Source organism: Mesoplodon densirostris, chromosome 4 (genome assembly GCF_025265405.1).
Source record: "Mesoplodon densirostris isolate mMesDen1 chromosome 4, mMesDen1 primary haplotype, whole genome shotgun sequence".
NCBI lineage: Eukaryota > Metazoa > Chordata > Mammalia > Artiodactyla > Ziphiidae > Mesoplodon > Mesoplodon densirostris.
In genome coordinates this window covers 11,516,825-11,538,945 of record NC_082664.1, presented here as the reverse complement: position 1 = coordinate 11,538,945, position 22,121 = coordinate 11,516,825, and the positions used below count along the sequence as shown (strand labels likewise).

General features: G+C 35.8%; 1 protein-coding gene across 1 annotated transcript in view; it reads left to right on the top strand.

Moving 5' to 3' along the window:
- PPP4R4 (protein phosphatase 4 regulatory subunit 4) overlaps window positions 1-22,121 on the top strand; it is a 122,094-nt gene that overhangs the window by 29,246 nt on the left and 70,727 nt on the right. The window contains exon 3 of the mRNA XM_060097917.1: window positions 13,400-13,502. Coding sequence (XP_059953900.1) covers window positions 13,400-13,502 — 103 coding nt within the window. The remainder of the gene's footprint in view (window positions 1-13,399; window positions 13,503-22,121) is intronic.

The following is a 22,121-nucleotide window of genomic DNA, read 5'->3' as shown; positions in this document are numbered from 1 at the left end:
CAGGGTGATTCTGGTACATATGCTAAAGTTTGGAAACCACTGCTCTAGCATATTATGGTTACCAACCTGTATACATTTCCTTGAAGGCCCTGACACTATATTTCTGCTAAGCTTAATGCATAGATTGAAAATATGAAATTACTGTTGTTGTAGGTCAATAATTATCTAATGTTGGCAATTTCATATGGTTCAACTAATTGTTACTTTGTGAAAACTAGGGTTTCTTACTTAGACATTTTTTGTGGTTGAAACATTGGCATTCTTTGTTGTGGGTAGCTGTTCTGTGTGTTGTGGAATGTTTTAGCAGCATCCCTTGATCCTACCTACTGGATTATAGTAGCATCTCCCAAGTTGTGATGATCGAAAATGTCTCCAGACATTGTCATATGTGCCCTTGGGGAGGAGGGGATCACTCTCGGCCGAGGACCACTAGCTAACTCAGTTGCTTTCCCTACTAAGCAATGATACTTAACTGAATACCCAAATGTATGTATTTTTCTCCCTTGGTGGGAAAAGGGCCAGACATATATTGATTATAGAAATTAAGTTTAGATTTTATGTTTGATAGAGATTATGGTGACTACAATTTAGCTGTACTTTCTTTTTATATTTTTTCATGTCCTTTTTATAGTAAGCAGTGTCACAATAGACTATTATTTGCTTTTCTAACAGCTTATAGCTGTCAAAGTCTAATGACAGTCCATATATTTTTTTCTATTACTGAGTAACTTGCTCATTTTCTTGGATGCCCAAAGGATTTTTTTAAGTCCTTTAATATATTTCAGCGTTGGTTTTGCTGGATCGATTTTCTCAGGTACACAGTGTGCCCTTTTGAATCTTTTTCATTTCAAGTAATTTTTTTTTGATGATTCCCTTGCTTTGGTTGCTTCTTTAGGGACTCCTATTAAAAGTATGTTGGATTTTCTTTGCCTGTCTTATATGTCACTTTCTCTCAAATCTTTTTAATCTTTTTTAATTTAAAATTTTTATTCTCTTCACCTTTTATTTTTCCTAAGGCAATATCTATTTTATTTATTCACCCTTGTGTTCTTTATAGTTTAGTCTTTTTCAAGATATTTTCTTTCAATTCTTTCCTGAGTTTTATCACCTTATTTCTGAGCTTTCATAATTATGATTCATGTGTTTTTTTTCCTATGTCTTATACATTTTCTTAATTTTTTTCCTTTGCTTGTGGAAAAATAGTATGTTATAATTAGCTGTTTTGTGGGCTTGTCTGTCTTTCATTGTCTTTAAGAATATTAGTTCAGTCCTTATTCTCTTCTTTTAAAAAAATAACTATATGGAATTTGATCATGGTCCTTGTATACGTCTCGTATTTATGTGAAATTCGTTTCATAACCCTTATAAGGAGGTGTGGTTTAGGATGGCTTTTCTAATTCCAATAGAGTCCCTCCCCCCTGCTTTTTTTGGTACTGTTCAAAATAGGATGCCTTACTTTCCGAAGTTTCTTGGCTCTGTTTCTCTAAAGTACTTTGGACCTTCTCTTTCCTTTGTGGTCTGTTGTTTCTGTGCTGTTCAGTTCAGATTCTGTTTCCTAGAACTTTTCTTCAACGTGGACCTTTGTTCTAGATTTTTTGAGAGTTCATGGGGATTAGACTGCTTCAGTCCTTTCAGATATTACTGTGGATTCATTGAACTCATTAGGAGTATACAAAATCATTCGCAGTTTTAGCTGCTTCCCATATGTGCACGTATTTTGGGTTTGTGTTGGAAATCTTACCACTTATGTTAGCGATGTCACATGTAGTTTTTAAACTTTACTCTCCTAGTTGATCTGTCTGTTTTTATGGGGAATTCAGGAATTTTCAAAAACTATGTCTTTACTGCTGCTGTCTTCCTAGATGCCCTTCCACCAGTCTTTCCTTTTGTATTTATATACTTTATTTTGCACAGATTTATTGAAGTATTATTGATGTAGAATGAACCGCACATATATTTAAAATGCACCATCTGATGAGTTCTGAAATATGTATATGCTGTTGAGACCCTCATCATGATCAAGAAAATAAACATATTCATTACCCCTAAAAGTTTTCTCATGCTCTCTTATAATCCCAACTTCCTTTCCCCCCCCTCATTCTTAGGCAACAACTGATCTGCTTTCTCTCGCTATAGCTTATTCTACATTCTTTATAATTTTATTTTATTTAAAAAAATTTTATTTTATATTGGAGCATGGTTGATTAACGATGTTGTGTTAGTTTCAGGTGTACAGCAAAACGATTCAGTTATGCATATACATGTATCTATTCTTATGTAAGTGGAATCACACAGTAGTATATATTCTTTTTAGTATGGCTACTTTTATTAGCATAATTATTTTGTAATTCACCCATGTTGTCATGCATATCAGTAGTTCATTCCTTTTTACTGCTAGTAGTATTCCACTGTATACTATATCACAGTTTGGTTATCTGTCCACCTGTTAGTGAACATTTGGGACATTTCCAATTTTTGTCTATTACAAACAAAGCTATGATGAATATCATGTTGAGGTGTTTCTGTGGACATATTGTTTCATTTTTCTTGGGTAAATATCTGTGAGTGGAATGTCTGGGTTGTTTGGTAGGTGTATGTGTACCTTTTAAGAAATTGTCAAACTTTCCCAAAGTGGTTGTACTATTTTACATTTCCACCAGTGGTGTGTGAGAGTGCCTCATCCTTGCCTACCTTTGGTGTGTTCGATCTTTATAAATTCTAGTGGATGTGTAGTGGTATCTTATTGTCATTAAAATTTGAATTTAGTGATGAATTTTGTTGAGCATCTTTTTCATATGTTTATTTGCCATTTGTCTATTTTTCTTTGATGAAGTTTTGAAATCTTTTGTCTATTTTATGTTGGATGTTCTTATTATTATTTAGTTTGAGTTCTTTATGTATTCTAGATGCAAATTGTTTGTTGGATATACAGGTTGGGTATGGCTTGCCTTTTTGTTTCTGTAACAGTGCCTTTGAAAAACAAATGTTTTTAATTTTGATTAAATTCATTTTTGACTTTTTGGTTAGAATTTATACCTTTTGTGTCCTATTTAAGAAATAATTTGTCAAACCCAAGGCCACTAAGAATTTCTGCTAAGTTTTCCTCTAGAAGTTTTATAGTGTTGGCTTTTACATTCAGGCCCGTGATTCATTTTGAGTTAATTTTTGTCTATTGGTTCAGGTTGGGGAGAGATTCATTGTGTTTTGCATATGGCTTTCCATTTGTTCCACTACCATTTGTTGAAAAGATGATCATTTCTTCATTGATTGTCTTGTCACCTTTGTCAAAAATCAATTGCCCATTTATGTTTGGGTCTGTTTCTGCACTCTCTACTCTCTCCGTCCTTTTTTTTTTTTTTTTTTTTTTTTTTTTTTTGCGGTATGCGGGCCTCTCACTGTTGTGGTCTCTCCCGTTGCGGAGCACAGGCTCCAGACGCGCAGGCTCAGCGGCCATGGCTCACGGGCCCAGCCGCTCCGTGGCATGTGGGATCTTCCTGGACCGGGGCACGAACCCGTGTCCCCTGCATCGGCAGGCGGACTCTCAACCACTGCGCCACCAGGGAAGCCCTCTCTGTCCTTTTCCATTGATCTATATGTCTGTCTTGTGCCACTGCCACACTATCTTGTTTATTGTAACTCTATAATAAGTCTTGAAATCAGGTTGTATTAGCCCTGCAACTTCATCGTTTTTCAAATTTGTTTCCACTTTTCTAGTTCCTTTGCATTTCCATGCAAATTTTAGAGTAAGCTCGTTCATTTCTACAAAAAGCCTTTTGGGATTTAAATTGGGATCATGTTGAGTCTGTACTTCAGTTTGGGAGTACAGTATTCTTTACAGTATTGAGTCTTTCATCCTTGAGTGCTAAATCTCCATATATTTAGGTCTTTTTTATTTTTCTCAACATGTTTTGTAGTTTTTGGTCTACAGATCTTGCACATCTTTTACCAAATTTTCCATACGTATTTCATAATCTTATGTTAATCTAAACTAGATTGCTTTTTAAATCACTATTTATGATTTTTCTTTTCTAGTATATAGAAATACAATTGACTTATATATTGTCCTTGTATCCTGCCACACTGACTTATCAGTTCTCCTGGCTATTTTGTACATTACAGTTTAACCTATTCCTTTCCAATCTGTAAGCCTTTTGTTTCTTTTTATTGCCTGTTACACTGGCTCAAACCTTTAACACAGTGTTGAGTAGAAGTAGTAATGGTGAACATTCTTGCCTTGTTCGTGATTAGGGAGAAAGCATTCACTCTTTCACGTTTAAGTATGATGTTAGCTGTAAGTTTTTCATAGATGCCCTTTATCTGGTTGAAGAAGTCCCCTCTATTTCTAGTTTGTTGATAGTTTTAAATCATGAATGAATGTTGGATTTGTCAGATTTCTGCATCTATTGATATGTTCATATGTGTTTTTTAAAAATTTGGTCACACTGATCTTTAAAAAATTAACTTTTTATTTGGAGATAATTATAGATTCATAGACAGTTGTAAGAAATAATACAGAGATAGCCATGTACCCTTTATCCAGTTTCCCCCTTGTATGGTCAGGCCAGTCCACATGGCTGTTCTCTTGCTCTTTGTACATCCCCCGCCCAACCAGTCCCTGCTTCACCTACACCCTACTCACATGACCCTGCTTCCCCCTGCCCCAGCTGTGATTGTTCTAATCCTTAAGCCAGAATGGCTCCACCCCCTAGTTTTAATAAAGGGAAACATCTGCCCTCGTGATGGTAGTTAACCTGAGGGGCTGTGAGGGACTTGACCCAGCTGCTGGTTTCCCTGGTAACTGATGAGCCAACCTGACATCAATTTCCCCTATAACTGGTACCCTCCTTCTCCCCGGAGTAGCGAAGATTGCTGCCATGCCCTGCCTGCCATCTGCTGTATGTGGTGGGGTGTTGCTCCATGACCGTTTGTTTCGGATGTGTAAGATCCCTTATCCAGTAAATCATTGATGCCTCTGTCGCTGTCTCTGGGCTCCTTCTTCTGTCTTGAGGCTGGGCAACTACAAGGCTTGTAGGCCTGTGGGGTGCAACCCAACACCCCTATAATAACATTTGAAAAACTATAGTATGATACACAACCAGAATATGGACATTGATACAATCAAGATAGGTAGGCTTTCCATCACCCCAGGATCCCTCATGTTAAACTTAAGTAGTCATGTCTTTTCCCCTCCTGCCCCATACCCATCCTCTGGAAATCACTTAATCTGTTTTCCATTTGTATAATTTTGTCATTTCAAGAATGTTATATAAATGGAATCATACAGTATGTAACCTTTTGGGGTTGGCTAATGTTTCACTCAGCATAATTCTCTAGAGATTCATCAGGTTGTTGCATCTGTCAATATTTTGTTCCTTTTTATTGCTGGGTAGCATTCTGTGGTATGTATGGACTACAGTTTGTTTAACCATTCACCCATTTAAGGACTTATAGGTTGTTTACATTTTTTGGTTCAAATAAAGCTGCTCTAAACATTCATCCACAGGTTTTTGTGTGAACATAAGTTTTCATTTCTTTGGGATAAATGCCCAAGAGTACAATTGCTGGTTGCATGTTTAGTTTTCTAAGAAATTGCCAACATTTTTCTAGAGTGGCTGTACCAGTTTGCATTTCCACCATCAATGAATGAGTGATTTAGTTTCTTTGCATTTGGTGGTGGAATTATTTTTTGTTTCATTTTTTATCCTGATAAGTGTATAGTGATATTTCACTGTGGTTTTACTTTACACTTACCTTATAGTTAACAGTGTTAAACATCTTTTTCGTGTGCTTATTTACAGTCAATAAAAAGTCTCTTCATTCCTTTTGCCCATTTTCTAATTGGATTGTATGCTTTTTTACTGTTGAGTTTGAGAGTTCTTTTTTATATTCTAGGTACTACACCTTTGTTAGACATGTAGTTTGCAAATATTCCTCCTCCTCTATGGCTTGCTTGTCTTTTCATCCTCTTAACAAAGTCTTTCACAGTGCAAACGTTTTTAATTTTGATGAAGTCCAATTTATCAGTTTTTCCTTTTATTGATCCTGCTTTTGGTGTCAAGTTTAAGAACTCTTTGCCTAACCCTAGATTTAGAAGATTTTCTCCTATGTTTTAAAAAAATTTTATAGTTTTACATTTTATAGAATCATTTTGAGTTAATGTGAGAATTAGGTCAAGGGTTTATGGTTTTGGTTTTTTTTTTGGAGGTTTTTTTTTGCCTATGGGTGTCCTGTTGCTCTAGCACCACTTGCTGAAAAGGCTGTTTTTGCTCCACTGAATTGCTTTTGAACCTCTGTCAAAAATCAGTTGTGCATACTTGTGGAGTGTACATATTTGTGGAGGTCTATTTCTGGGTTCTGTCTTCTGTTCCATAGATTTATGTGTCTACCTCTCTGCCAGTACCATGCAGTCTTGGTTAATGTAGCTATATAATAAGTCTTAAAATTGAGTAGATAAATTCTTCCCACTTTGTTCTTTTTAAAAATAGTTTCAGCTATTCTAGTTTTGTTGCTTTTCCATATAAATTTTAGAAAAATATTGTCTACCTCCCAAAAATCTTGTTGGGATTTTGATAGGAATTGTGTTAAACCTGTACACCAATTTGGGAGAATTGACATCTTTATTATGTTGAATTTCCCAATCTACGAGCATAGTAGGTTTTTCTAATTAATTATATCTCCTTTGATTTCTTTCATTAACATTGTGTTTTCAGCATATGAGTCCTGTAATTTTGTTAGTATTTCGTTTTTTGAGTGATTGTAAATGATACTGTATTTGTAATTTCAGTGTTCATGTGTTGAATTTTGTGAAATGTTTTTCTGCATTGATATGATCATGTGATATTTTTCTTCTTTAACCTGTTAATATGATGGATTACACTGATTTTGAGTATTAAACTAGCCTTGCATCCCTGGAGTAAATCTCATTTTATCATGGTGTATAATTCTTCCTTTAATATATTACAATATTTTATTTGCTAATATTCTGTTAAGGATTTTTTTTTTGAAGCCTCCCTGGGCCACTCCTTGCCGCCCACAGCCGGGCTTCCATCCTCCATACATGCAGAGACTGGGAAAACAGTTCCTTTTCTAAAAATTAATTAATTAATTTTTTATTGGGGTATAGTTGTTTTACAATATTGTGTTAGTTTCTACTGTACAGTGAAGTGGAGTTCCCTGTGCTATACAGCAGGTTCTCATTAGTTATTTATTTTATACATATTAGTGTATACATGTCAATCCCATCTCCCAATTTATCCCACCCCACCCTTCTGCCCTTGGTGTCCATACGTTTGTTCTCTACATCTGTGTCTGTTTCTGCCTTGCAAACCGATTCATCTGCACCATTTTTCTAGATTCCACATATAGGCGTTAATATACGATATTTGTTTTTCTCTTTCTGACTTACTTCACTCTGTGTGACAGTCTAGATCCATCCACGTTTCTACAAAGGACCCAATTTCATTCCTTCTTATGGCTGAGTAATATTCCATTGTATATATGTACCACATCTTCCTTATCCATTTGTCTGTTGATGGACATTTAGGTTGCTTCCATGACCTGGCTATTATAAATAGTGCTGCAGTGAACATTGTGTCTTTTTGAATTATGGTTTTCTCTGGGTATATGCCTGGTAGTGGGATTGCTGGGTCATATGGTAAGTCGATTTTTAGTTTTTTGAGGAACTTCCATACTGTTCTCCATAGTGGCTGTATGAATTTACATTCCCACCAACAGTGCAGGAGGGTTCCCTTTTCTCCACATCCTCTCCAGCATTTGTTGTTTGTAGATTTTCTGATGATGCCTATTCTAACTGGTGTGAGGTGATACCTCATTGTAGTTTTGATTTGCATTTGTCTAATAATTAGTGATGTTGAGCATCTTTTCATGTGCCTCTTGGCCATCTGTATGTCTTCTTTGGAGAAATGTCTATTTAGGTCTTCTGCCCATTTTTTTAAACATCTTTATTGGAGTATACTTGCTTTACAATGGTGTGTTAGTTTCTGCTGTATAGCAAAGTGAATCAGCTATCCATATCCATATACATATATCCCCATATCTCCTCCTTCTTGCGTCTCCCTCCCACCCTCCCTATCCCACCCCTCTAGGTGGTCACAAAGCACCGAGCTGATCTCCCTGTGCTATGCGGCTGCTTCCCACTAGCTATCTATTTTACATTTGGTAGTATATATAAGTCGATGCCACCGTCTCACTTTGTCTCAGCTTACCCTTCCCCCTCCCCGTGTCCTCAAGTCCATTCTCTACATCTGCGTTTTTATTCCTGTCCTGCCCCTAGGTTCTTCATAACCATTTTTTTCTTTAGATTCCATATATATGTGTTAGCATATGGTATTTGTCTTTCTCTTTCTGACTTACTTCACTCTGTATGACAGACTCTAGGTCCATCCACCTCACTACAAATAACTCAATTTCTTTTTATGGCTGAGTAATATTCCACTGTATATATGTGCCACATCTTCTTTATCCACTCATCTGTTGATGGACACTTAGGTTGCTTCCATGTCCTGGCTATTGTAAATAGAGCTGCAGTGAACATTGTGGTACATGACTCTTTTTGAATTATGGTTTTCTCAGGGTATTTGCCAAGTAGTGGAATTGCTGGGTCGTATGGTAGTTCTATTTTTAGTTTTTTAAGGAACCTCCATACTGTTCTCCATAGTGGCTGTATCAATTTACATTCCCACTAACAATGCAAGAGGGTTCCCTTTTCTCCCCACCCTCTCCAGCATTTATTGTTTGTGGATTTTTTGATGATGGCCATTCTGACTGGTGTGAAGTGATACTTCATTGTAGTTTTGATTGGCATTTCTCTAATGATTAGTGATGTTGAGCATTCTTTCATATGTTTGTTGGGCAATCTGTATATCTTCTTTGGAGAAATGTCTATTTAGGTCTTCTGCCCATTTTTTGATTGGGTTATTTTTCTTGATATTGAACATTTATTTATTTATTTATTTATTTATTTTTGGCCACGTGGCTTGTGGGATCTTAGTTCCCTGACTGTGAATTGAACCTGCGCCCCCTGCAGTGGAAGCGTGAAGTTCTAACCACTGGACTGCCAGGGGAGTCCCTGTTAAGAATTTTTGCATATATATTCATGAGGGATATTGTGTGTGTGTGTGTGTGTGTGTGTGTGTGTTGTGTGTGTATATACATCCATATCCACACGTATATGTGCGTGTATATATATGTATATATATATATTTTTTTTTACTATGTACATATATATATATTTTTTACAATCTTTCCAGGTTTTGTTGTCAGTGTAATAATAGCTTCATAAGTGATTTAGGAAGTGTTCTCTTCTGTTTTCAGGAAGACGTTGTGGAGCATGGTGTTAACCCTTCGTTAAATGTTTGGTAGAATTCTTCAGTGAAACTATCTGGGCCTTGAGTTTTTTTCAGGAGTTTTAAAATATGAATTCAATTTCCTTAATAATTGTAGGATTATTCAAATGGTGTATTTCGTAGTGGGTGAGTTGTGGCAGTTTGTGTTTTTTGAGGATTTGGTCCATTTTGTCTATGTTTTCAGTTTTATGTGTGTAGAATTATTCACAGCATTCTTTTATTATCCTTTCGATGTCTGCAGGGGCTATAGTGATATCTCCTGTTTCAATCCTGATGTTGGTAATTTGTGTCTTCTCTCATTTTCACTTTGTCAGTCTTGCTAAAAGTTAGTCAATTTTATTGATCCTTTAATAGAACCGGGTGTTTGTTTCATTTATTTTTTTCTGTTTTTATTTCATTAATTTCTGCTCTTTATTATCTCCTTCCTCTGCTTGCATTGTGACTAATTTCTTCTTCTGGTTCTCGAGGTGGAAAGTTAATTTAATGATTTGAGATTTTTTCCTCTTTCCTTTCATAAATGTATGCATTTATTGTTATAAATTTCTCTCTGCAATGCTTCAGCTGTGTTCCAGAAAGTTTTATAATTTTGTGTTTCATTTTCACCCAATTCAGTGTATTTTAAATACACTCTATTCAGTATACTTTAAAATATTTCCCACTTTGACCCATTTATTATGTAGAAGTATGTTATTTCATTTCCAAGAATTTGGGGAGCTTTCTGTTATCTTTTTATTATTGATTTCTAGTTTGATTCCACTGTGGTCAGAGAAAACTCTCTGTATGATTTGTTGAGGACTTTTTTATGGCCCAGGATGTGGTTTTTCATGGTATATATTCTTTGGGAACTTGAGAAGAACGTGTATTCTACTGTTGTTGGATGGAGTATTCTATAAATGTTAATTAGGTATTATTGGTTGATGGTGTTGTTGAGTTCTCTATCCTTGATATTCTGTCTAGTTCCATCCGTTGTTGAGAGTGGGGTGTGGAAGTCTCCACCTACCTGTGTATTTGTCTAGACAACTTCTCCTTTTTGTACTGTCAGGTTTTTTTTGTTTTTGTTTTTTGCAGTTGTATTTGGTGTATACACATTTAGAATTGCTATGTCTTCTTGGTGGACTTCCTCTTTTATCATTATATAATGTCCTTGTCTGTCTCTGGTGATTTTCTTTACAATGAGGTCCACTTTATCTGACATTAATATGGTCACAGCTGCTTTCTTTTGATTTGTATTTCTGTGATATTATCATTTTCTGTCCTTTACTTTCAACCTGCTGATGCTGTTGGTATTTGAAATTAGTTTCTTATGGCTGCATTTACTTGAGTAATATTCTTTAATCCACTCTGCCAGTCCCTGTCTTTTAATTGATGTAGTTAGATTTTTAACTTTAATGTAACTGTTGCTATTTAGGGTCTTACATCTGCCATTTAGTTTTTTGTTTTCTGCTTCTTTTTTTTCCATGAAATATTTTGTCTTCACTTCTATGAGGTATTAGTGATCATATTTTTTAACTAATTGCAAAGTTAGTGAATAAAAAATTCAGTGCATGAAATTCACTGAATTCATATTAAATATTCCTGACATCAGTTCATGCAGTGAGCTATCCATTCATCCATCCTTTTAAGAGACATTTACTAAACCTCTACTTTGGGCCAGGCATTGTCATGTGAAACATTACTTTTTCAGATATTTCTCTTCTCTTTTAGTTCTTTAGTAGTGTATTTGTTTCCTGTGGTGCTGCAGTAAATTACCACAAACTGGATGGCTTAAAACAACAGAAATGTATTCTCTCACAGTTCTGGAAGTCAAAAGTCTGAAATCAGTATCAACTGAGTCGAAATCAAGGTGTCAGCAGGGCTCTAGGGGAGAATCTGTCTCTTCCAGCTTCTGGCGGTTGTCAGCATTCTCTGGCTGTGGCAGCATCACTCCAGTCTCTGCTTTGTGGTCAGATTGCCTCCTGTTCTGTCTTTTCCCCTGAATGTCTCTTTTAAGGACACTTGTTATTGGGTTTATAGCCTACTGGGATAATCCATGATGATCTCTTTATCTCAAGATCCTTTTTATAAAAAAATTTATTATTTTTTATACAGCAGGTTCTTATTAGTCATCCATTTTATACACATTAGCGTACACATGTCAATCCCAATCTCCCAATTCATCCCACCACCACCCCACCCCCTGCCGCGTTCCCCCCTTGGTGTCCATACGTTTGTTCTCTACATCTGTGTCTCTATTTCTGCCTTGCAAACTGGTTCATCTGTACCATTTTTCTAGGTTCCACATATATGCGTTAATATACGATATTTGTTTTTCTCTTTCTGACTTCCTTCACTCTGTATGACAGTCTCTAGGTACATCTACATCTCTACAAATGACCCAATTTCATTCCTTTTTATGGCTGAGTAATATTCCATTGTATATATGTGCCACATCTTCTTTATTCATTCATCTGTCGATGGGCATTTAGGTTGCTTCCATGGCCTGGCTATTGTAAATAGTGCTGCAGCGAACATTGGGGCGCATGTGTCTTTTTGAATTGTGGTTTTCTCAGGGTATATGCCCAGTATCAATTTACATTTCCACCAACAGTGCAAGAGGGTTCCCTTTTCTCCACACCCTCTCCAGCATTTACTGTTTGTAGATTTTCTGATGATGTCCATTCTAACAGTGTGAGGTGATACCTCATTCTAGTTTTGATTTACATTTCTCTTTAAGATCCTTTTTCAAATTAAGATAACATTCACAGTTCCCAGGATTAGGGTGTAGCCATATTTTTTGGGGGTGGCTACCATTCAATCCACTACAAGTAGTATCTTATATGCAGTTTTAATTTCCGTCTTTTGATCTTCTCCTCACCTTGGCATGGGTCTCCTGTTTCCCTCCCTTCTCTTTTCCTTCTTGATTTTGTCTTTTAAAGTATTCACTTAGAGAGTGATGAGAATGGTGGAATGATTGTGCTGACCTGTATTTCAAAGCCTACCGTACTGCAGCAGGGAAAAAGCCTTTTTTTCACAGCAGGGTAGCTTCATTTAATCAGAATATGCTGCTTATTAACAGAACTTATAAAACTCTGAAGCAGATAAATATAATACTTTAAAGATTCTTTAAAAAAACATGTTAAGGTCTTATATACATATAATAAATAATTCCATTTGAAGAGTGAAGTAAAAATAATTTTAGTTAAGATAAATAAATATTACGGCATCAGTAATTAACATTTAAATTGGTGTCAGTTAAGGATAGGTGGAATTTCCCTCTGAGGTGGTGCCACATTTACTAGCATCTTTTATATATATATATTTCAAGTACTTGCACAACTTATGTTGGTTAGCTTATGTTTTAAAAACAAATAATTTTTTTGCATGGAAGTGGTTTTTTGGAAGAATCGGAACACTTTTTTTGAGGTATTTAGGCCACTAGAGTATCACAGATTATTTTGGTAAAGCCTTAGTGACCTAATGAATGTTCTGTCAAAAAGCTACCATATAAATATACCCTACTGACTTTTAAGAATATAGAATATATCGTTAGGTTTCTGGCGACTCAATCTAGTGCAATAGGTAGTTTCATTGTCCTAGAAGAAAGTTGTATGATTCTGCTGTAGTTGATTTTGTTGCTGTCCCTGCTGTTGTTATGATTATTAATATTTTACTATAATGAAATTTATCATTTATATTTTTATAAAGTATAGCAAACTGGCAGGTCACAGGAAAAAATAAGGTAGAATTTTAAAGTAACTAATAATGGTCTCAAAATTTTTAGACTTCATCAAGATGTGTGTGTAGATAGAGAATCTTGTTTTAGCATAAGCATAATTAATATCTTCATGCATTTGTTATAAGATTGACTTAAAGCCAGGAATTTCAGTTCTGGCTTTATTTGTATATCTAGATGATGTGTTTAAAGTTTAAAACTGTCAGAAGTCTGAGTATTCGTTATTAAAAAGCAGTTTTCAAGTTAATCCCTGCTTTTTATAATGTAAATTATAATTACAAATTTATAGTTACAAATTTTAAATTTGTGTTTTCTTTGTAAGTGCTGGTCAAGATATCCAAGGAACAAGCGTGATTGCGAATCTTCCATTTCTGATGCGGCAGAACCCTGCTGAGACACTTCGGAGAATCTTGCCAAAAGTCAGAGTAAGTTGCTGTGAAATAAGATTTGAATTCACCGTTTTTTCCCAGTAGTACGTTGTCATTGTCAGGAGAAATTTTCAGAGCTTTTGATGGCTGATCTTTTGTACCTAATCCTTGAGTGGAGGAAGTATTATGATAAACATTTTGAATTATGTTGAAAATATTTAAGGAAATTAGCTGATGGAAATGGAGAAATCTAGATCTTAAACTGTAAAGATTTCGTTAATCATTTTCTCAGTAGAGACATTATAATGTTTTCAGTAGCTCAAAAAAAATCCTAGTCTTATAAAATCATAGCTATCTTATTTGGTATTCTGTTGACTTAAATATATATTAAGAGTATTTCTAGAACATTTATAATATAGTTTAACTGATAGTCCTAATAATCACCGTGATGCCTGCTAAAGATTGAATTGTGGCCATTGCAGTTTTAGTTTTATATTTAATTGCTTCCTAAATTCCTTCAGAATTAGTTTTCCTGCCGTAAACAAAATATTTGATCTACTAGAACTTTCTTTTCTCTGACTATTTAATATTTATTCATTATTAATATATAATATTAAATATTTAATACATCTATTTATTATTTATTTGTACCATATGCAAAGTGCTGTTCTTTATTAGAACTTGAATGAACAGAACAGATGATGTCTTTGTGTCTTCAGGGAGCTTACAATACTGATGGGGTCAGGGAGGTTACCTACTAATGGGGATTCTATTTGCTAATAGTGAGTTTTGTAGACTTTGCTTTGGCTTTCTGTTTGGTTTAACTATTTTATAATTTTTAAATTAATTTATATGTGTTTAAAATACTGTAATTATTAGTGTGTCCTTGGGTTTTATTTTTAGGCATATATGGCATGTTTCCAGTGATGTAGATCAGGGATATACCATGTTATTTTTATAAGATGCCCACATTTCTATGCAGGCAATATGGATTTTTTTTTTTTTTTTTTTTTTTTTTACTGATTACAGTGGTGAATTGAGAAGATGTTTATTTTAGTATCACGTGTGATTCAAAAGTGAATGAAGCTTTTTCATGTCTGTTTTTCCCAAATCATTCCATAATTTCAATGGAATTAAGTCTACACAGTCTAGGTTTAATTTCACATTCAACTGACCTAAGCTTGTTAGCATGTCACCTGGGAGTACCAGTTAAACAGTAGTAGAAGGGAACAGGTGGTTAGGTCCTCTTAACTAAGGAGTTATTGTACATAAGCAAATTAAATTTAAAGCTAAAAATATTGAGCACGGTGTACACTCTATGCTGAGCAGGCTAAATCCAGGCCACAGGCTGTATACTGCAAGTTAAAAGTTTCATAAAGCAAGAGTAAAAGATGAAGGATAGACAGTAGTGAGCTTTAGGTGGTCCCTAAATTATTTTGAAAAAAATCCTTTGCTAATGAGTTCACAATAAAGTTAACTAAATAATAACTCCTGAGAAATCTTGATTTCATGGGAATGTATAAACGATACTATATACTCACGTATAGAGCATATTTATACAAAGAATCAAATGTCTCTGCAGAAACTATAGAACTGAGTTGGAGCGGGTAAGATTTTATTAAGCCTTTAAAGTTATTAAGTTTAATTCATAATACAGAAGATTAACTGAAGAAAGGGATGTAAAGAAAATGTATACTAATGAATATATACTAAGAAAATCTTAGTAGCAGCCATTTATTTAGGACTCTCATTTATTTTGCCCTATACTAAAAAAGGTAGAAAACAGCTCCAGATTAGATTCTATATCAGGAAGACATAAAGACTATGGAAAACAATTAAAGAACAAGCATAGGAGAGTATATATTTTTTTTTTTTTCTTTTTGCGGTATGCGGGCCTCTCACTGTTGTGGCCTCTCCCGTTGCGGAGCACAGGCTCCGGATGCGCAGGCCCAGTGGCCATGGCTCACGGGCCCAGCCGCTCCGCGGCATATGGGATCCTCCCAGACCGGGGCACGAACCCGTATCCCCTGCATCGGCAGGTGGACTCTTAACCACTGCGCCACCAGGGAGGCCCCATAGGAGAGTATTTAATTGTGTGATTCTGATTTATGTAAAAATGCTGAAGAATTAAGCAAATGGGAAACACTTCTTTATGGGGGCAATAATAATGACTTTTATAGAGGGTTTAATATAAAATGTAGGCAGCTAAACATTTAAGCAACCCCACATCAAATTCTAAAACCTATGAGCAAATAATTTAAAATCATAGTATTCGGATACCATTAAGACTTGTTGGTACTCACAGCACCTTCTTTAATTCTGCCTTGCTTCTGAGAGTGGTTACTTCCAACTGATAAAAGTATGACAAAAATTGCACATAGCCACTTTATTCACTCTTGTGATGGCCATAATTTCTTAGCTAATTTTATAAAAAAAGCAATCTTGTGTCTCAAAATGAGCATTTAGTAATAACGGCCTTCTCATTCATTCATTCATTCATAAAAATTTACTGAGTACCTCCCGTGTGCCAGGCACTGTTCTAAGCAGTGAGAAAACAGAGGTGAACAAAACAGAGAACTCACCCCCAAGGACGTTTCCAGAGGGGGAAACATCCATTAAACAAGTGAGTGAGTGTAAAGAACAGGATAAAGTGAGGGGGGCATTGGGGGAGTTGGGAGAGTGGGAGGATACTGACTATGCTTTGGGAGGTCAAGGACACATCATTAGAGCTGAAAACTGAAGGGATAGGAGGAAACAGCCATTTGAATAGTCAGGAATGAGTGGTCCAGGCAGAGAGAGCAGGAAGAGTTTGGTGGAACTGCGAGAGGTAAGCGTGGTTGGAGTCCAGTGGGTGGGGGTGGGTTGTGAATCGAAGAGAGGACAGTGATGGAGGATATGCAAGTGTTGCTCTTTCTTAGGTCAGTGGAGAGCCACTGAAGACTTTAAGCAGGGCGGTGACTTATCCCACGGACATGCTACAATGATCATTTGCTAATTCTGTGGAGGGTGGATTGGAGCAGGAGTTGGGAAGCTGCAGCACGAGGGCGGCTCATTAGGACAACAGAGTGGTGGATACATCCAAGATGCATTTATTGGGAGAGAATGAACTACATAATGGATCAGATGTGGAAAGCGAGGGATGACTTCCAGATTATTTCTGGCTTGAGCTTCCATATGGTTCTGCTGGTTTTGAGTGTCTCGGTTGATAATTTATTAAATCGATGGGGAAAAATAGTTTGAATACGCTCCAGTGCTAATCTTCAGTGAATGACTTATTTTTAGAGGATTTAAAGACATGAATAATTATTTTATGTAAGAAGTTAATCATTGCCCAGATTCTTTTCACATTTATAACAGTAGTATAAGCAGCTTTTAGAACTCCTACTGTACCTTACCTTTACCTTAAAGAACATCAGATAAAGTGATGAAGGTATTTCTGGGCTTTCACCAAACAATTCACCAAACAAATTCACCAAACAAAATGTTTTTGATTCTGTTTTTGTGTTTTTTTTCATTTGCATTTTATCTTTACAATAATGAATTAACTGAAAAATGTTTTTAAAAAATAGGTTGCTATTTTCACTGTTTTAGAGATGAAGGAATTTAAGGTTAAAAATAAAGTGGCAGAAAGAGAGGCAGGATTAGAACTGAGCTAACCCACAGTATTTCTTAAGTGTACTTTCTCAGTTATATCCAAAGTGGATGATGAAGGATAGCGCAGTTAGATCACTCATTTCAATACATATGTACCATTGTACTACACGATCAGAAGTTGGTTGAATCTATGGTTATGGAACCTGGGGTACGAGGGAGGGCCAACTGTAAAGTTATATGTGGATTTCCCACTGCATTTCCCCTAAACTGCATTGTTCAAGGAACAACTGTAGTAGTTATATCTATTTTATATTATTTAATCCTAGGGTATCTTTTGAAAAAGAAAACAGGTTTTTTTCTGTGGTCTTTATTGATTAAGTTTGAATTCTGTCCACAATATATTAAGTTGAATTAATATTGGATGTTAGATTTGACTTGAACTTCTGGTTGTCTAGAAATGAAAGAATTTGTTTTGTCAAGATAAATTTCTAAAACACTGTGGTCCTTTATAAAATGTAAAATAGTAATGATATAATTAACCATGTAATATCAGTGACTCCTTTATAAATGAAGTGCAAAAAAAAAAGTGTCTACCTGTTGAGTTATTGAACCCTGCTATTGTTTTTTCACTTATTTTGGGAACCAAAATAAGGCGTAAAATTGTCTATTAAAACATGTGCAACGTCAGGAAGAGATAAAAATAACTGTAGGTCATTTATTGAGGTCTTACGACGTGTCAGGCACTGTACTCTGTCAAACATTTTACACATTTTTATCTCTTTGAATGCTCATGGCAGTTCTGTAAGGGTCACTTGATTGAGGAAGAAGCGACTTAGGTGAGTAACTTGCCCAAAGTCAAGGTGCTAGCAAGTGGTATAATTAGGTTTGAATAGGGAGTCTGACTCCTGGGTCCTCTCTCTTAACTGCTATACAACCTCTTCATTAGCTCTTTGTGACTGCAACAAATATGTAATGTATAATTTTAGTTCCTCAGCCTGAGTCATCTCTCTTGTGGTTATTGCAAGAGGCCTCCTTACTGGACCTGTTGCTTCCCCTTTGCTCCCTGGAGCCCATTCAGCCAGAGAGATCGTTCATTTATTTATTTATTTAGGATCAATTTACACATTACTTTGATGAATAAAATTGTATATATTTAAAGTGTACAGTGTGATGATTTAATATATGTATACATCGTGAAATGCTTACCCCTATCAAATTAATTAATACCTCCATCATCTCACATAGTTAATTTTTTTCTTCAGTGAGATCCTTAAAGATCTTTCAGAGAGATCAGTCATATCTTTTCTTCTTGAATGAAAACTACTAAAGTGGTGCGTAGGCAGAACAGTGGCCTCCCAGAGATATCAGGTCCTAATCCCTGGAACCTGTAAATGTTACCTTATTTAGAAAAAGAGGTTTTGTAGATGTGGTTAAGGATCTTGAGACAGGGAGATTATCCTGGATTATCTGGGTGGGCCCTAAATGCCATCAGATGTATCCCTATAAGAGGAAAGCTGAGGGAGATTTGGCCCAGACATGGAGGAGAAGGCAGTGTGAAGACAGAGGCAGAGATTGCAGTGATGAGGCCACCAGCCAAGGAATGCCAGCAACTACCAGAAGCTGGAAGAGGCAAGTAACTGATTCTACCTAGTGCCACTGGAGGGAGTGTGTCCTTGCCAACACTTTGATTTTGGCTGAGTGATACTGATTTAGGACTAATGGCCTCCAGAACTGTGAGAGAATACATTTCTGTTGTTCTAAGCCACTCAGTTTGTGCTAATTTATTATACCAGCCACAGGAAAGTAATACAAGTAACTTCCCATTTCAGATAGAGTAAAACTCCTTACCATGCCCTAAAATGACCCTGCCTAGCTTTCTGACCTCATCACCTACCCTTCTTTTCTCTTTCTTCCATAAGGGCAGAAGGCTTGTCAGTCTGATTTATCACTGTATCCCCAGAATCTAGAACAGTGCTTGGCAAAAATAGGCACTCAAAAATAATTTTAAAGTGAGCATTGATTGAGCTTGATATTCTGAGACAATAAGTGTCTATCTGAAAGACCAGTGATACTTGATCCACTAATGGCATTTTTGGATGAGAAGTAAAAACAGGATATCAGTGGAGTGATATAATGCTGACTTACGTTTCTAGAGAGACTGTTTTTGGGGGAGGAGTGGGAGAAAGATATATAATAGGGAAAGGAAAAAAGAGACATAATTCATCAATATGAAACTTAATCATTTGAGATCAGTAGATGTGGTCTATGAATCTTTTGATTCTGAAAAGATTCATTAGTTCTACTTTTATTATAAGTTTTTCCCAATGTGATTATTTGAGCATTTTATATCTACTGAATAGAGGTAGATTTTTAAAAGTTTATTTTAAAATTTTTGTAGATAGCCTTTACTATGTAAATAAATATATTTGTTACTAAAAGCTTTACTTACTTTTTAAGGTCTATTTTAAGTGGCACAGATATGTGAATAACCAATAATAATAATGTGAGGAACCCTTCCTGTGGGCCAGGCCCTGTGCTCAGTGCTTTAGACACATCCTTTTAAACCTCTTATAACAACTCCACACCATGTATTCATTCTCATTTGACAGTTGAGAAAATCTAGGCTTAAAAAATTCAGTGTTTTGACTATGATATTTTGTTGAAGCATACAATTATATAATTTATTCTTACAGTGCACCAAGAAAAAAAGAGATAGTCTTAACTAAAAGAATTAAAGAGCACAAACAGATGATACAAATTGCTTTTTCCTTTGGTTTGCAGTTCAAAAATAAAAGTACCTGTCTTCCTCACTCTAGGTGATGTTTTCTGAGATAAATTAAAAGTTAAGTTCTGAAAAAAGCACAAGGATTTTGTAAAGGCAACACAGTTATACATAATAAGCAGCACATGATGTTCCAGAACATGATGTTCCATACTCCCTACAGGTCATAAAAAGCCCACAGTAGAGTAGGACTCTACTGACAGGCTTAGCATTGAAGGACACTCTGATGTGAAGTAAGGTGAAGAAGAAAGTGAAGTTATTCCTATAATGTCAGACTGATGGAGAAAAATCATCAGGGTCAGAATGGGCCTTATGAGGAGTTTTTGTGGGATAGGAGGTATAGAATTGTGTAACTTATTCTTCCAGTTCACTAAGAAAAAAAGTAGAATTAACCAAAGGAATTAGAGAGCATGGACAGATGGTATAAAATGACTCTTTCTTCTATGGTTTACAGCTCAAAAATAAAAATACATTGATCACAATGCACTTTGAAAGTAATATCTGTGTTATATCTTTTTATGTATATCCATTTGTGTTTAAGGACAAAATAGAGTAACATCATTAATTATTAGACAATAATAGTAAATTCAGTGGAAACACTGGCTGCAAATATAGTTTTTTCTGGGCATTTATAAAAAGTTACATAAGCTAATATTCTTAATAGATCTAAAAATATTCCCTTTCAGTAAGCTAAATTCTAGTGGAGACCAGTGTTCTCACATGTGCTTCTTAGTCATTCAATCATTTGTTATTTTTATCCTGCCTAGGATAAAAATGAGCTGGAACTTCTGAATTTCTTAATTAGAAAATCTTTTATTTCTGTGATAATGGGACCACCATTATCACAGAAATACTTGAATATTGTTTCTGACTTTAGGCATCTGGATGATACAAAGGATAATTTATGGATATTTTAATTTACAATCCTTGCAAGACTCTAAAACAAAGAAGATATTCACATACTCCACTGTAATAAAGGTCTGAAATGTTTGACTTAAAACTGTATGGATTAACTAGGCTTTTGGCAGTGTGGTGAAGCGGATAGCCTAGAATATGTTCCCAAATCAGAACATCTAGAAGCTCTAGATAAAGTACAACAAGCATTCTTTTAAATGTATGGTTAAGCTTATAAGAGAGAAAGGAATATTCAGGGCTCAGAAGCAAAACAATCAGTTCCACTTCTACTTAGGATATAGATGTATGCAAGAAAACATCACTCCCATTCTAACAACAATAGCTTGTTCACAAAATTCACATCATCATAACTTTTCTTGAGCCCGTCAGAAGTGGCCACAAAGCAATCAAGTGAACTGTATTCAGAAGAGCTCTCTGAGGAAAGATGGGACACAGAGACACTGACTTCTGACAAGAGTGTAAGAGGAAGACGTGGCCACCCCAAAGAATTGTTAGAAAAAATCAGCTAAAATTTTGACAAGTTTTTAAAGATTGATCTGCGGGCTCACATGTCAGTTTGAAATAACTCAGAGCTGCAGGCACAAGGGAACTTTGCACTCACTTGTGAGCTCTTTTCCCCAGGCCTGCTTGCCTTGGCCTGGGTAGGAGACTGGAGAGGACCTCCTGGTGGTGCAGGTATGGTGAGGATTGCTGCTGCGGAACAGGGGACACAGCACTGCCCGCTTCCTCACAGTGACATGCACGGACATACAGGGAATTTCAGCAGTGGGTTGGGCACTATAAAAGAATCAAATGAAAATCCTAGAAATAAAAAAAGGATGATATCAGAGATGAAGCGTTTCTCCAAAAGGGCCAACTGGGGAAAGAATCAGTGAACTTGAAGGTAGAAGTTATCTAAACTGAAACACAAAGATAAAAAAGAATGAAAAAATACAAGAGAGCATTCAGTGGCTTTGAGACAGTATAAAGTGGTATAATACACCTGCAATCAAAGTCTCAGAATGAGAGAAGAGAGAAGAACTATTTGAAGAAATAATGGCCAAGACTTTTTTGAGATTAATCAATGACAACAAGCCAAAGACCCAAGAAGCTCAGAGGACCCCAAGCAAGGTAAATACACACACACCGTCCTCCTAGGCACATCGTGATCAAACTGCTGAAAATGAAAAATAAGAGACAGCCTTGGGAACAGCCAGAGACAAAAGAAATGTTAAATATAGAGGAACAGATGTGAGAATTAAGCAGCCTTATTGTCGGAAAATACGCAGGCCAGGGAGCAGTGGAATGTTGTATTAAAAGTACTGCAAGCAAAAGCAACAACAACAGCAAAAAAGATCAACAAGAAATGTGTACCCAGTGAAAATATCTTTCAAGGATGGAGGCAA